Below are 13,015 nucleotides of genomic sequence, written 5' to 3' on the forward strand. Positions count from 1 at the left end.
TGCAGAGGAAACGGGCTTCCAGAGGAGCCTGTGTGCTGCCCCGGACCATGAATACACTCCCCTTTTACCCCTCCATGTTCACCCACAAGTGTACACGGACTTTTTAAACCCACTGAATTCAACCGACAGATTTTTGTTTGGCCTTGAAGTGTGCCCCGACACAGTGGTTTTCACTGGGAGCCAGGGAGCCAGGCGGGTCATGGGTTCGAATCCCCATGTTGCCTCTGGCTTGGCCCGCCGTCCCTACAGACCCAATTGCCGTGTCTTTGGTTGGGAAGCCGGATGTGGGAATGTGCCCTGGTAGCTGCACTAGCGCCTCCTCTGGTTGGTCAGTCGGGGTGCCTGTTCGGGGGAGGACGGGCAACTGGGGGGAATAGCGTGATCCTCCCACGCGCTACGTCCCCCTGGCAAAACTCCTCACCGTCAGGTGAAAAGAAGCGGCCGGCGACGCCACATGTATGGGAGGAGGCACGTGGTAGTCTGCAGCCCTCCCCGGATCGGCTCAGAAGAGTGGGGTAACTGGCCAAGCACAATTTGGGAGAAAGGCGGGGGGGGGGGGGAGTATGGGTCGCAACAGGGAGCCAGGTGGGTTGTGGGAAGTCACAGTTAAAACATGTTGTGTAGAGACAAAAAGAAAAATGCCCGCAGCTGTATTGCCTCAAAAATACTTCAGTCATCGCAAACAACGCAGTGATTTAATTGTCTTCCAAAATATCACTTAAACGTGAGTACACTCGTATTTACGCGTTTGGCAGACATTTCTAGCTGAAGCGGCTTACAAGTCAGCACCTCATCAGAGAAATCTGAGTGTGCACTTTTGTGTCGTAGTGATCCTGTATATAGTAGTGTTATATGAACGAGGCTCAGCGTTTTCGGTTTTTCTTTTTCAAAGCCATCCAGCATGCCCAATTTCGCCACAAGAGGACACTGTTACATAACCTCACACGAACAGGAACAACGTTCGGGTCCGTGGAAACATAAAATCCGGGTGAAAATCGGGGTATTTTTTTGGTGAAAATCGGTAAAAACCGTAAACCGCTGAGCCTTGTATATGAAGTATTAGTAGTAGTACATTTACTTAGTAACGACTGATACATGAGGCCGCAGGACACGTACCCACATCCCGCTTCCCACCCGCATACACGGCCACTTGTGTCTGTAGGGACGCCCGACCAAGCCGGAGGTAACACGGGGATTCGAACCGGTGATCCCCATGTTGGTAGGCAACAGAAGACACTGCTATGCTAACAGGAATGTTAGACCATGGGTGTCCCATGAACTTATCTGGACTGGTAGGTTACAACATGGACCTACCTGTCCAGGTACACCACCGTGGCCTCGCCTTGTGACCAAGCTGACTAAAGGTTTGATAATGTTTCTGTTTTAAAGAACGCCATCCCCCTCTTGACTGCAGAGGATGCTTTACATCCTGGCTCTGAGTTTCCTTTAGGCTTCTTTCTCTTCGGGGATGTTTTGGTTTTTCCGGCCAGCAGTGAGGATCCTGAGCCCTAGCGCCTCCGTATGTGGTGGAAGCGAACAATAACTGCTCAGTGATGAATCCGTTCAACAAAAAAAAACAAAGAAAAATAAGAAGAACCAAAAAAAAAAACCAAAAACCCCAAAATGTCCCCCAGATGTTTAAACTGAAACCTTGTCCACTGAACTTCCCACATACCAGCGCTGCTAATCTCTTCCTTATTGAGAGTAATTATACCAGGGCTCGCCAGGAGGCCGAGAAAACAAACCATAGGAACGAAAGCAGATGGACTGTGAGATGCCATGATACTGTATATCCTGCTATTCAGCACTGACCGACCCCCCCCCCACACACACACACACACACACGTGTACATACTCCAGTCAGCCACTGTTTATCCGTGTGGCAGGGTCGGCGTCTTTTTACAGGACACGGGTCTGGCCATTGTTTTGATGTTAGTAACGTAGTGTGTATGTGTGGGGGGGGGTGCCCACATGTGAATGTATGTTTACATGTGTATGACAGACAGCTTGCCCCCCCTCTCTCGCTCTCGCTCACTCTCCCTCTCTCTCTCTCTCAATAACCTGGGGTCTCGCCCAGTGAAAGGTCGAGCCACATGTCCATCCATCATGCTGTCGGCTGGGGCTTGACCCAGAGGGACGGGACAGGATATATATGGAGTCCTGGTTCATACGCATGGGCGTAGACGTGTGAATTGAGCAGCGTGGTCCGCGGCAACTGTTAGTAAAGCAGCATTTCATTAACGGAGTTAATTGTCTTTCGTAAGAGCAGGGGGAGGAGGGGGGGGTGTCGTGTGAGCATGCAAAGGGGATGGAGGCAAACCTGAATGTCTGTGTACATGAGTATTGGATTTCCGACAAGTGATTACGTACCACCACTTTGACATTTCAAGGCAGTCTCGTGTTTGTTGAATAGTTTCATTTCCAACACACACACACACACACACACGCACACCTCTGTAGGAGTTCACATAAGGTCGGCCATCACAAATGGACGGACGGCGAAAGTCATTTGGTTTCACTTGGGAAATGTGGTCTCAAATTTGTACTCGAAACACAAACGGCAAGTAAGGGAAACATATCCATCCCACTTGATTTATTTCTGTGTCCCAGAGTGAACTGTTATTAAAACAAAGTTGCCGGCTAGTAGACGTACTCGGAAGATGTCGAGAGGTGCCAACGAAGGAGTGACTTGTGTGATGATGGAGGAGCCCCGGCACAGCAGAGATTTGGATCAGAGTCCTGCTAAAATTAAATGGGGATGTTCATGCTTAAACACCAGTATTTTATGCCCAGTGGAAGTGGGACTTTAACACGTGTTGCAACTAACAGTTTCTTTCATTATTGATTAGTCTGTTGATTATTCTTCCAACTAATCAATTGCTCATTTAGTCTGTGAAATATCAGAAATTAAAAAGGCCACCACCAGTTCCAAAAACCCGTAGTGATGTCTCCAAACTGTTGACTCAGTCCGATCAGGAGCCAAAAATCACCCATCAATTCACTTTGTAATGAATTTTTTTAACCCCCCCCCGTCTCCCCAATTGTACTTGCCCAATTACCCCACTCTTCCAAGCCGTCCCGGTCGCTGCTCCACCTCCTCTGCTGATCCGGGGAGGGCTGCAGACTACCACGTGCCTCCTCCCATACATGTGGAGTCACCAGCCGCTTCTTTTCACCTGACAGTGAGGAGTTTCACCAGGGGGAACATAGCGCGTGGGAGGATCACGCTATCCCCCCCCAGTCCCCCCCCCCCCAACAGGTGCCCCGACCGACCAAAGGAGGCGCTAGTGCAGCGACCAGGACACATACTCACATCCGGCTTCCCACCCGCAGACATGGCTGATTGTGTCTGTAGGGACGCCCGACTAAGCCGGAGGTAACACGGGGGATTTGAACTGGCGATGTGGCGCGGTGATAGGCAACGTAGACCGCTACACCACCCGGACGCCCACTTTGTAATGATCTGAGTTGGAGAAAAGCAAGCAGAGCTTATCGCTGTGAAGCTGCAACAAGCAAGCGTTTGGTATTTTTACTTGATATACAACTAAAAAAAAAATTGATTGCCAAAATTATGACTGATTAATTTTCTCTCCATCTACTAATGAGTTAATCCTTTCAGCACTAGCTTTTAGCACTGCAGCTATTGACTGATCGGTCATTGTCAGACGCTTCGATGTTAGCGGTTGGAAAGAAAGAGTTCGTACACCTGAGATATCCAAATTCAGAAGTCCGTCTTGCAGCAGAATTGATTTCATGGGTGCCAACATTAAAACCTCTTTTATGCGTTCAGGTATATCCTCCAGACATGATGTCATACAGGTTCAACACAGAGAGAGTAAGGCTTAAAGTCGTGGGATCACAGGTTTCAGACATGTTTTACACTGAAATCAAATTCATGTGCATAGCTGCAAAGTGTTGCCTATGCATCACAGCCTTCAAGAAATACTGTTGATATTTCCATACAAAGGTTTTGGTAGATCAGGTCCGGTGAGAGAAATGATATGGTTCAAGAACATTGGGACAGATTTGGTAGGTATATATCTGAGGGGGTGGCGCAGTGGTTAGCACAGTCCGCCTCACAGCAGGAAGGTCCTGGGTTCGAGCCCCGGGGTAGTCCAACCTTGGGGAGTCGTCCTGGGTCATCCTCTGTGTGGAGTTTGCATGTTCTCCCCGTGTCTGCGTGGGTTTCCTCTGGGGGCTCCGGTTTCCTCCCACAGTCCAAAGACATGTAGGTCAGGTGAATTGGCTCGTCCCTAGGTATGAATGTGTCGATCCTGTGATGGCCTGGCGGCCTGTCCAGGGTGTCTCCCCGCCTGCCGCCCAGTGACTGCTGGGATAGGCTCCAGCATCCCAGCGACCCTGAGAGCAGGGTAAGCGGTTTGGATAATGGATGGATGGATGTTTTACGCTGTTGTTCTGCACTAAGAGACACTGTTGGACTAAGTCGTACTTGCTGCCTTCTATGCCACTTTCTGCCCTCTGCTCAATGGATATTGATTTCAGTTTATGTTTTTTCTCTTCTGTATCTTCTGTATTTAATACTGAGACTGATGGCGTTTTCTCAGCATTGAGTGCCCGTGACGGCATGTAGCAAAGAACATGGCGTCCCCTAGAGGCAGTAGAGCAGCGGTACAAAATCACGCAACCTTGTCATAAATGGTCCAACATGCCCGAAACTTTACTTACGGGCTCTCAATATTACAAGTTAACAACCCATGCATGTATTTATTTTCCTAGGAAGCAGTTCAGAAATGTTAGCGTCGAGATTTTGCGCAGTGCTTCAAGTCCAAGTTCCAGTTTTTTGTGTAAAAACAGGTGACTAACTTCTTATCTGGTTAGTGTATTCTGCAAGTATCTCTAAACCGTGGCTCTCTTTATCTCCTGTGTTTCCTTTCAGATTTGTACTGTACTCTGGAGGTGGACTCATACGGTTACTTTGTCAGTAAGGCCAAGACCCGGGTTTTCAGAGACACCACTGAGCCCCAGTGGAATGAGGTCAGACATGGAGGCTTCGCCGTCGGCTGTCGCTATCTCCATATCTATTTTTGACCAATTTCCTATCCAGAGTTTGACATTTCATGTTTCTCTTCTGCATCATATGTGTGATAGGAGTTTGAGATCGAGCTGGAGGGCTCCCAGTCCCTGCGGATCCTCTGCTACGAGACGTGCTACGACAAGAGCAAGCTCAACAAGGATGACAACGAGATCGTGGACAAGATCATGGGCAAAGGGCAGGTGCAGGTAAGGAGAGAGGCCGGCGAGCCCTAGCCAGTCTTCTTAATTTTGTTGTCGGGATGCCTGTGGATCATCGCAGAAAATGTAGCTCGGGTCTACCAAACCACCAACCAGACTGGAACTGTCTAAGGGTGGGCATGCGCTACAGGATAATCAGCCAGATTTTAGGCCTGATTTGCCCCTCTTGAGATTGGGGGGTACGGCCGTTATTCTTTAGTGTAAGGTGTCTACAAATTCAACGTTTCGCCTCCTAATCCACTCGCAGGACAGTTGGGGCTGCTGCCCTCGACTGACATCTTTGACATGTTTGATAGTTACAAGGGAAAACCCTGTCGTGTGAGGGGAACAGAAACCCACAACCGCCAATAAGAGCCAAGCTGAGCAGGAAGCAGGAAATTTGAAACTCAAAATAACAAATTAATTCTTTTAGTTGTTTAATTTTTGAACACACAACAAACCTGACAAGTCGTGTGTGACTGTCGGCCTCCATGTTTGTTTTCTTCTGAAGTCACGTTGGATCCCAAGAGTTTCTGCGAGATCTACAGCTCCGCGAGTGTATTTCTTCTTCTTTGATTTTTAAGGCTAGTTTGTGCCCAAAGTGTTGCACTACTGCCAGGTACTGGTTTACGATGAAACTTATGAGAGTCAGGACCAACTGATCAGTGGTTAGTATAGTTGTGTTTGATGCCCTGCCTTCACCTAATCGTCAGGTGTGCGCTCTGACGACTGAAAGACAAAGAAATCTGTGAAATATGTCCTTACGAGTGCAGTCTCGTACATTTTTAATGGTGACTTGGGTTTGGAAAGTGCTCTAGTGTTCCCGAGCCTTTGGAAACATCTCACTTCAACTGAGTCCCTCGTTAAGTTGTCTAGCCGCTGTGTATGGCGGAGTGGTTTTGTTGTGGTGGCTTCTGATGACGTTGTTTAGATTAGCGGTGGCGGACAGATATTTTAAGGGGCTTTCCCCCTCCCCGGTTGTGAGAAACGTCCCTATTAAAAGCCTCTCTCAGACTTTTGTGACTGCACGCTGATTTAACTGTGGAATTTGTGGTCGATCGGTATCGAGGCACGGTTCCTCAAATCTAGCTGTCCCACGGGGTTTACGGTGAAATGTGGTTTGTGTAGCACTGTGAATTTTCATGAACGCACCACCCACTTGATGCCGTCCCAAGTCAAATGACTCCTGTTGGTTCAATTTCAATGGTGGGCTTCAGGACGAGACTCCTCCCCAGTTGTCCACCTGTTGTTTGAACTTCACCTTGTAAAAGCTGGGTCGGCTCTCGGGGCATTCATCGCCCCTATCACGTATTAATGCACTTGTGGTTCTCCCGAGTGATGCAACTGTATCGTAGCCAGAAGTGAGCTTGTTGCAAGTCATTCCACTTTAACCGGCTCTCCTCACGGCTCTCCACGCTCTCTTTTCACTGGCAAAAAGAAAACCAACAACAACAACACAAAACCAAAAAAAAATAATCTTGTGCAAAAAACTAGTTAAAGGCTTTCTGTGGTTGTTTGTTGCTGCCTCTGCACATAAATCAACATAATCAATCTTGGTTGTAAGCAACGGCTCCTTCTTGCCCCCCGAGAGGCTGAGAAAGTGGGGCAAACTTGGATTTCTCCCACAGCACTTTCGTTATTTATTTATTTTTGAGGAATGCGTTTCAAAAAAAGTCCTCTTATTAAATATATACCTTGTTTGGCTCAAACCTCAGTTTGCGTTGCGTGGAGAACTGCTGCAGCGAAGGGGAAAAAACAAAACAAGCCACGACATATTCGTCACGGCGTCTTGTCTGCCAACACCGATTTCCAGACTTTCCTCATTCCCTTTAATGATGTTTGTCCTTGATTGGCAGCCTTCTTTGCCCCCCCCCCCCAAATAAATAAAAAATGCAGGGAGAAAAATTTATTCTCTCCCTAAATCTCAAGATTGTAGTTAAATTTGTTTGTGCAGAGATTGGCGTGGCTTTGTTTTCTCCTCGGCTGTGGCGAGCCTGTTTACAAAAACAGAGGAGCCAGGTCACCCTCGGACCTCTAACCCTGAGGGCCCTTGGCTGCGGTCGGGCCCCTGAGGAATGTACAGACTGCCTGATACACTTCCTGTGCGTTCGGAGGCCTGCCTGAGTCATGATGACGTCATTACAGCCCCTATGACTACGAGTGGTCTGCCCGGTGAGTTGCAAAGTTACCCGTTCATACCACTCGAGGTTTTGTTGACGGAAGGGGCGGGTGAGCATTCGGGAAGATGACTTGGCCAACGCCATGACGAAGCTCCAAAAACTGATGGGAGTTTTTAGTTGTGATTCACAGAATTCCCCCTAAAAGCCTATAAATATATACGGTTTGAACGGAAATCCACGAGCCGTGGATGAGTGTGTATCCCACAAGTCTGTTTTTCTCACCCACTCCAAACCACCGCTACTCCCTGAATATCTGTATGCAGCGTTTTCTGTTTGTCTCAGCTTGCAGGCGGTGTTTCTAGGAAACATTCACCGGCTTGGATATTCGGGAATCAGGAACACTTTTGTCATTTAATTTCATGTATGGAAGTACATGAAATGAAATGACATATCGTTTCCCCCCGCCCACAGCAGTGCAACACAAATGACTGTAGGAACTGCCGGTCTGCATGGGCTAGCAGTTCGCTTAACCTGCCCCGCTTCGGCATCCTGTCAGACCACCCTCAGTGCTTCCTCCTCGGGCGCAGCTCCAGACAGGGGCCGTGGTCCTTAGGCCACTGGACGCAGCAGACCAGGCTCCCCCAGCCGATCCAACGCCAGCTCTCCCAGCCAGACACTCTCGACGCTCTCCTTGCACTCCACACGACGACACCAAAAACACCACAGTCAACGCCAGGCGAGGCCGCCGCCAGACCGCCATCGGTGTTAGGCTTAGCATAGCCTACCCCACTTCCATGTCCTCTCCAGAGGTGTAAAAACCAGGTCCAGAAAGTAAACGTCCAAACCGTGTATTTGCTCCATGTTACTAAACCAGCTGATTTCATTAACTAGTTTTCCCTCCCTAGTTGACGAGTGCTGTTGACTAGAATCTGCTGGTGTAGTGCACGAGTGGAGCAAATACATAGTTTGGACTTTTACTTTCTGGACCTGGTTTTACACCTCTGGTCCTGTCAGACCGCCCTCAGTATTACCTCCTTGGTCGCAGCTCCAGGCAGGACCTTGGTCCCTGGGCCCACAGGATGCGGCAGACCAATCTGTCCCAGCCATCAAACGAAGACAAAACTTAAACACAGATGTGGACAAAGACACTGAATGGACGGTACTGAGTGAGGCCGCCGCAAACGTGAATTCGCGCCGCCATCTTCCCACACCGGTACTGGGTGAGGCCGCTGCATATGACGTGAAACTTATACAGGCTGGATTTTTTTTTAAATTTTTTTTTTTAACCAAGTTGGACCGTTGGAAAGATTAGTACGACGCACTTGAGGGTTATATGGAATATTATGAGGGTAATTAAGGCAGCTTACGCTCTTGGCCCTGTCACCTCTTATGTGTTGGTGAAATGAAGTTCAACTCTCAAGTTCAGCTCCTGGAGTCTGTCAGCCTCGCTGGGCTACGCAGCTAATTGGACGGCTCTGCTTCATAGATTAGTTGACCTGTCAAAAGACAGAATAGAGATGTGTGTGTGCGTGTGTTTTTCCACATGTGTAGAAGTGTACGCATGGGGACGGAGAACAGAGAACCGTGTCTTCGTAATTACAGGCTGCCAGCAGCGGGCCAGGATGTGCCCACTCCCTCTGGCACCGCCACTCGTCAGACGGACCGCCTGCAGCCGGCTGGCTTGCTCGCCGCTACCGCTGGGAACATCCACTCCCAGCCAGCACCAGCCACGTCCCCATCCCAAACACAAATAAATACACCACATGTTGTCCGCTGGACTGCTTTGAGGGGGAAAAACACACACGCACACAAAAAAGAGAAGAGAAGAGGGGAAGATAGATATGCAGGGAATGGCATGTCCTGTCCCAGGCCCTGAGACGGTGGGAACCCTGTGTGTGGGGGGGGGGGGGTAGCATATACCGCTATGTATAAATACAAAAAAAGATTACGTTGGGCTAGAATAACTCCTGATGTTAATGTTCTGCAGGGTACCACCCAACAAGGCCACACGGTGCCATGTGTCCAGTCGGTACACAACTCCTAGAAGTAATGACAACAGAGGCTTCGCAGGTTAAATCCCCAGGGATATGGTATGTTTAGCGGACGAGGCATCAAGTCAAACACACACATCTCACGTCACGTGGACGGTGGCCGTCAAGGAGCCCGAAACGTTTTCCGGTTTTCGGTGCACTTTGCAGAGGTCCTCGGGTCCAGCTTCCAGCGTGCATGCCCGGAGAGAGAGAGAGAGAGAGAGGGAGAGAGAGGGAGAGAGAGGGGGACTTTGACTCAGAGCCGGGCTGTTTTCCTTCCCGGTCAAACGGAGTTTGGAGCCTCAGATGTTTTTCTTTGCTCTCCAGAGACCATCTGATTTATTTAGCAAGCCCGCGGAATACTGGATGACCGTAAATGGACACATAAGACGAGAGGGCTCTGCTTCACCCGCTGCTGTTACTTCGCTTTGCGCTGATGAGACGACGGTCGACATCGCCAGCGTCACGCGAAGATGTTACGATGCGGGCCAGGGGTTTTTATTTTGTTAGCGGTTCAGTGATCCCGACAGGGGTTTTTTTCAGCGTCTGCGATTGATTTACCTTTTATGTACGTGGCTATTACTTACCGTAGTGAGATTCCCTGACACTGTAAAGATAAGCTCGTGGTTACCGCAGAGGCCGAAAGCAGCCCCCCCCCCCACACACACACACACACGTTTGTTTCTCTAGACTTGTGGGGACCCCTCATTGACTACGTTCATTCTCTAGCCCTTAACCCTGACCTTAACCTTCATGCCTAACCTGAACCCTTACCCGAACCTTAACCTGATCCTAAGTCTGACCTTAACCCTAACCCCAAAATAGACCCTTTCCCTCATGGGGACCCATAAAATGTCCCCGCAAGGTAGGCGGTTCTGGTTTTTGATTTGGTCCCCATTGGGATATTAAAAACAAGCGCACACACACACACACATGCGTAGGAATAGCACAGGAGCGAGGGAGCCTGAGAACGAGTACGGCAGTGTGCTGTGATGTGGACTTGATTGCGCTGCCTATCCACAGGGGAAACGCTGCCATTTATTTCCAGCCTTTTACTGAGCTGACATCCCCAGAGGACGTGACCTCTGACCTTTAGGTTCACCTCGCTAATCCTCCATTTAAAAACAAGCAGGTTGGGGTTATACCCCCCCCCCCCCCGTTTTCTTCAACTGGCAACACAAATGGTCACTAAATAGAAACAATAACAACTTTTGGGGCGTCCAGGTGGCGTGGCGGTCTATTCCGTTGCCTACCAACACGGGGAACGCCGGTTCGAATCCCCTTGTTACCTCCGGCTTGGTCGGGCGTCCCTACAGACGCAATTGGCCATGTCTTCGGGTGGGAAGCGGGATGTGGGTATGAGCCCTGGTCGCTGCACTAGCGCCGCCTCTGGTCGGTCGTGGCGCCTGTTCAGGGGTGAGCGGGAACCGGGGGGAACAGTGTGATCCTCCCACGCGCTACGTCCCCCTGGTGAAACTCCTCACTGTCAGGTGAAAAGAAGCGGCTGGGGACTCCACATGTATGGGAGGAGGCATGTGGTAGTCTGCAGCCCTCCCCGGATCAGCAGAGGGGGTGGAGCAGCGACCGGGCAGCTCGGAAGAGTGGGGTAATTGGCCAAGTACAGTTGACAATTGGGGAGAAAAAGGGGGATAAAATCAGTTTGAGGGGTTATAATTGACAACATACGTTAGTGTAAGATTCTCCAGTTTAGTCCTGCTGTACAGGGGAACACTTCATATATCATCGGTTTCAAACCTTCGCCCTTCACTGTAAAGCCCTTCGAGCAAGCATGAGGAATTTTAGTGGTATTTAAAGACCGGGTATTATGCTCGATTGTGAAATGGCTTGTATGGCTCACTGCCTGTGCACCTGGTGGGCCGTCCGACACCAGATCTTTCAGTGTTTCAAATCATGCAGGCTTCCTATTTTGTGACAGCGGTGCCATTTTTATGGGATTTTCACCTGGCTGGATCATATTCAGCACTACTCTGGCGAATATATCATCCTCGACCGGTTATGAGTGGATGTGCGGGTGGGGGGGGGGGGGTGCCGAGGCTACAAACCCAGCTCCGTGCATCACGAAATGCTACCAAGTGACCCCCGTATGTGGCTGCTGTAGCCGAGAATACTTGTACTCCGAAGCGCCGGTTACGCAACTTTTCAGAGTTACGGCCCCGCTGCCTCGTACGGCACGTCCACTTCGAACCAGCCAGCGGGCGGCGGCGACGCTTTTTGGTTTGCACAACCTTGCTCCCTCCTCCCATCCTCCCGCCGTGACCTGGGCTCAGCTCCTTCGCCTCCGATTCTCCCCGTTTGGCAAACAGAGCGGGTTTTCTTTCATCCGCCCACCATCACCACCACCCCCCCCCCCCGGCCTGTACCTGCCAGTCCGTTCCTCTGGACTCTCTCACACGAGCGACCGAGACGAGAGGTTGCCCTGTGAGAGTGGCATGAATGTGAGCTTTCTTCGACCCGTGTTGGATAACGTGTGCCTTTCTAGACGGCGGATAGGCTTCTTTTGCCCCACGCTCTGAGGTCGCGGCTGGCTCCGTGTGGTATATTCGGGGGCTGATTCGAGGGAGGAGGGATGCCGTCTCCCCTGGTAAACAGAAAAACCAACCCTGGGTTTCCGTCCCCTTGTGGTCAGCGACACGACGTGACGTCTCTTAAGAACTTCAGTATCTATAATAGATGTTCACATTCTGTCCGTGTTGCAGACTGGCACAGCCCTGCCAATACAAAAGATGGGGGGGGGGGGACATCTCGTTGTGGTAGTCCAATGCTCTTTCAGGGCCATACTGTTGTTATGATGGACTGACAGGTGGGTCACATGGCTAAACCACTCCAGTTATCCATGCAGCATGTTTCTGATTGGCTTGAACTTCATCAGGTGTATTATATATATGGGTAGGAATACGAAGGCCTATGGCTGCAGCTGTCCCTGCAAGACCCATCATCATCCCCCTCGAATGCTTCTTTTTTTTGTTACTCTCTCTCTCTCTCTCTCTCTCTCTCTCTCTCTCTCTCTCTCTCTCTCTCTCTCTCTCTGTCTCTCGCTCTCTCATTGTCACGTTGTGTGTCTTTGGAGGAGCTCTGTCTTCTTTGTGGTGTTTTGTGCTGTACCCCGCTGCTATTCTATTCAGGGGCACACTGTCTCTGGGATTCATTATTTTAGTAATTTAATCTTTCAAATCATCCCCCCCCCAGGCAGAGGGACACCACCTCAACCTCTTCACCCCAAAGCCCCAACACCCCCCCCCCATAAAGCCAGTTTTCCTCCAACTGTCCCCAGGTCCTCCTGCTAGCTCCTCCAGCTCCCTCTGCGCCGCGCAGGGGGGTTGTATTTATTGGTTTTTCTTATTCCAGGGCGAGTGCATGTCAGCCCGCTCTTGGCACCGTTACTGGGCCTCAATAAGCGGTAACGTGATCTAGTTGAATGACTTCCCAGAGATAATGGGAGCCAGAAAACTGAGGCATTAGCGGGGTGGGGGGTGGTGGTGGTGTTGGTGGGGTTCTGGGCAATTCAAGATGTTTGGATCTGGTGGCTCTTGCCAGCGTCTCTAAAACTGAGGAGCTGGACATGGCCGCATGCGTTAGCCGGCGTTGCTGTTGAGAGGGGCAAGGAGATATACA

The 13,015-nt window shown here is 50.2% G+C and overlaps 1 protein-coding gene across 2 annotated transcripts in view; it reads left to right on the plus strand.

Moving 5' to 3' along the window:
• abr (ABR activator of RhoGEF and GTPase) overlaps positions 1 to 13,015 on the plus strand; it is a 198,397-nt gene that overhangs the window by 126,096 nt on the left and 59,286 nt on the right. For both annotated transcript variants that reach the window (XM_056284764.1, XM_056284765.1), the window contains 2 exons: positions 4,898 to 4,995; positions 5,110 to 5,241. In XM_056284764.1, coding sequence (XP_056140739.1) covers positions 4,898 to 4,995; positions 5,110 to 5,241 — 230 coding nt within the window. The remainder of the gene's footprint in view (positions 1 to 4,897; positions 4,996 to 5,109; positions 5,242 to 13,015) is intronic.

Source organism: Lampris incognitus, chromosome 8, assembly GCF_029633865.1.
Source record: "Lampris incognitus isolate fLamInc1 chromosome 8, fLamInc1.hap2, whole genome shotgun sequence".
NCBI classification, from domain to species: Eukaryota; Metazoa; Chordata; class Actinopteri; order Lampriformes; family Lampridae; genus Lampris; species Lampris incognitus.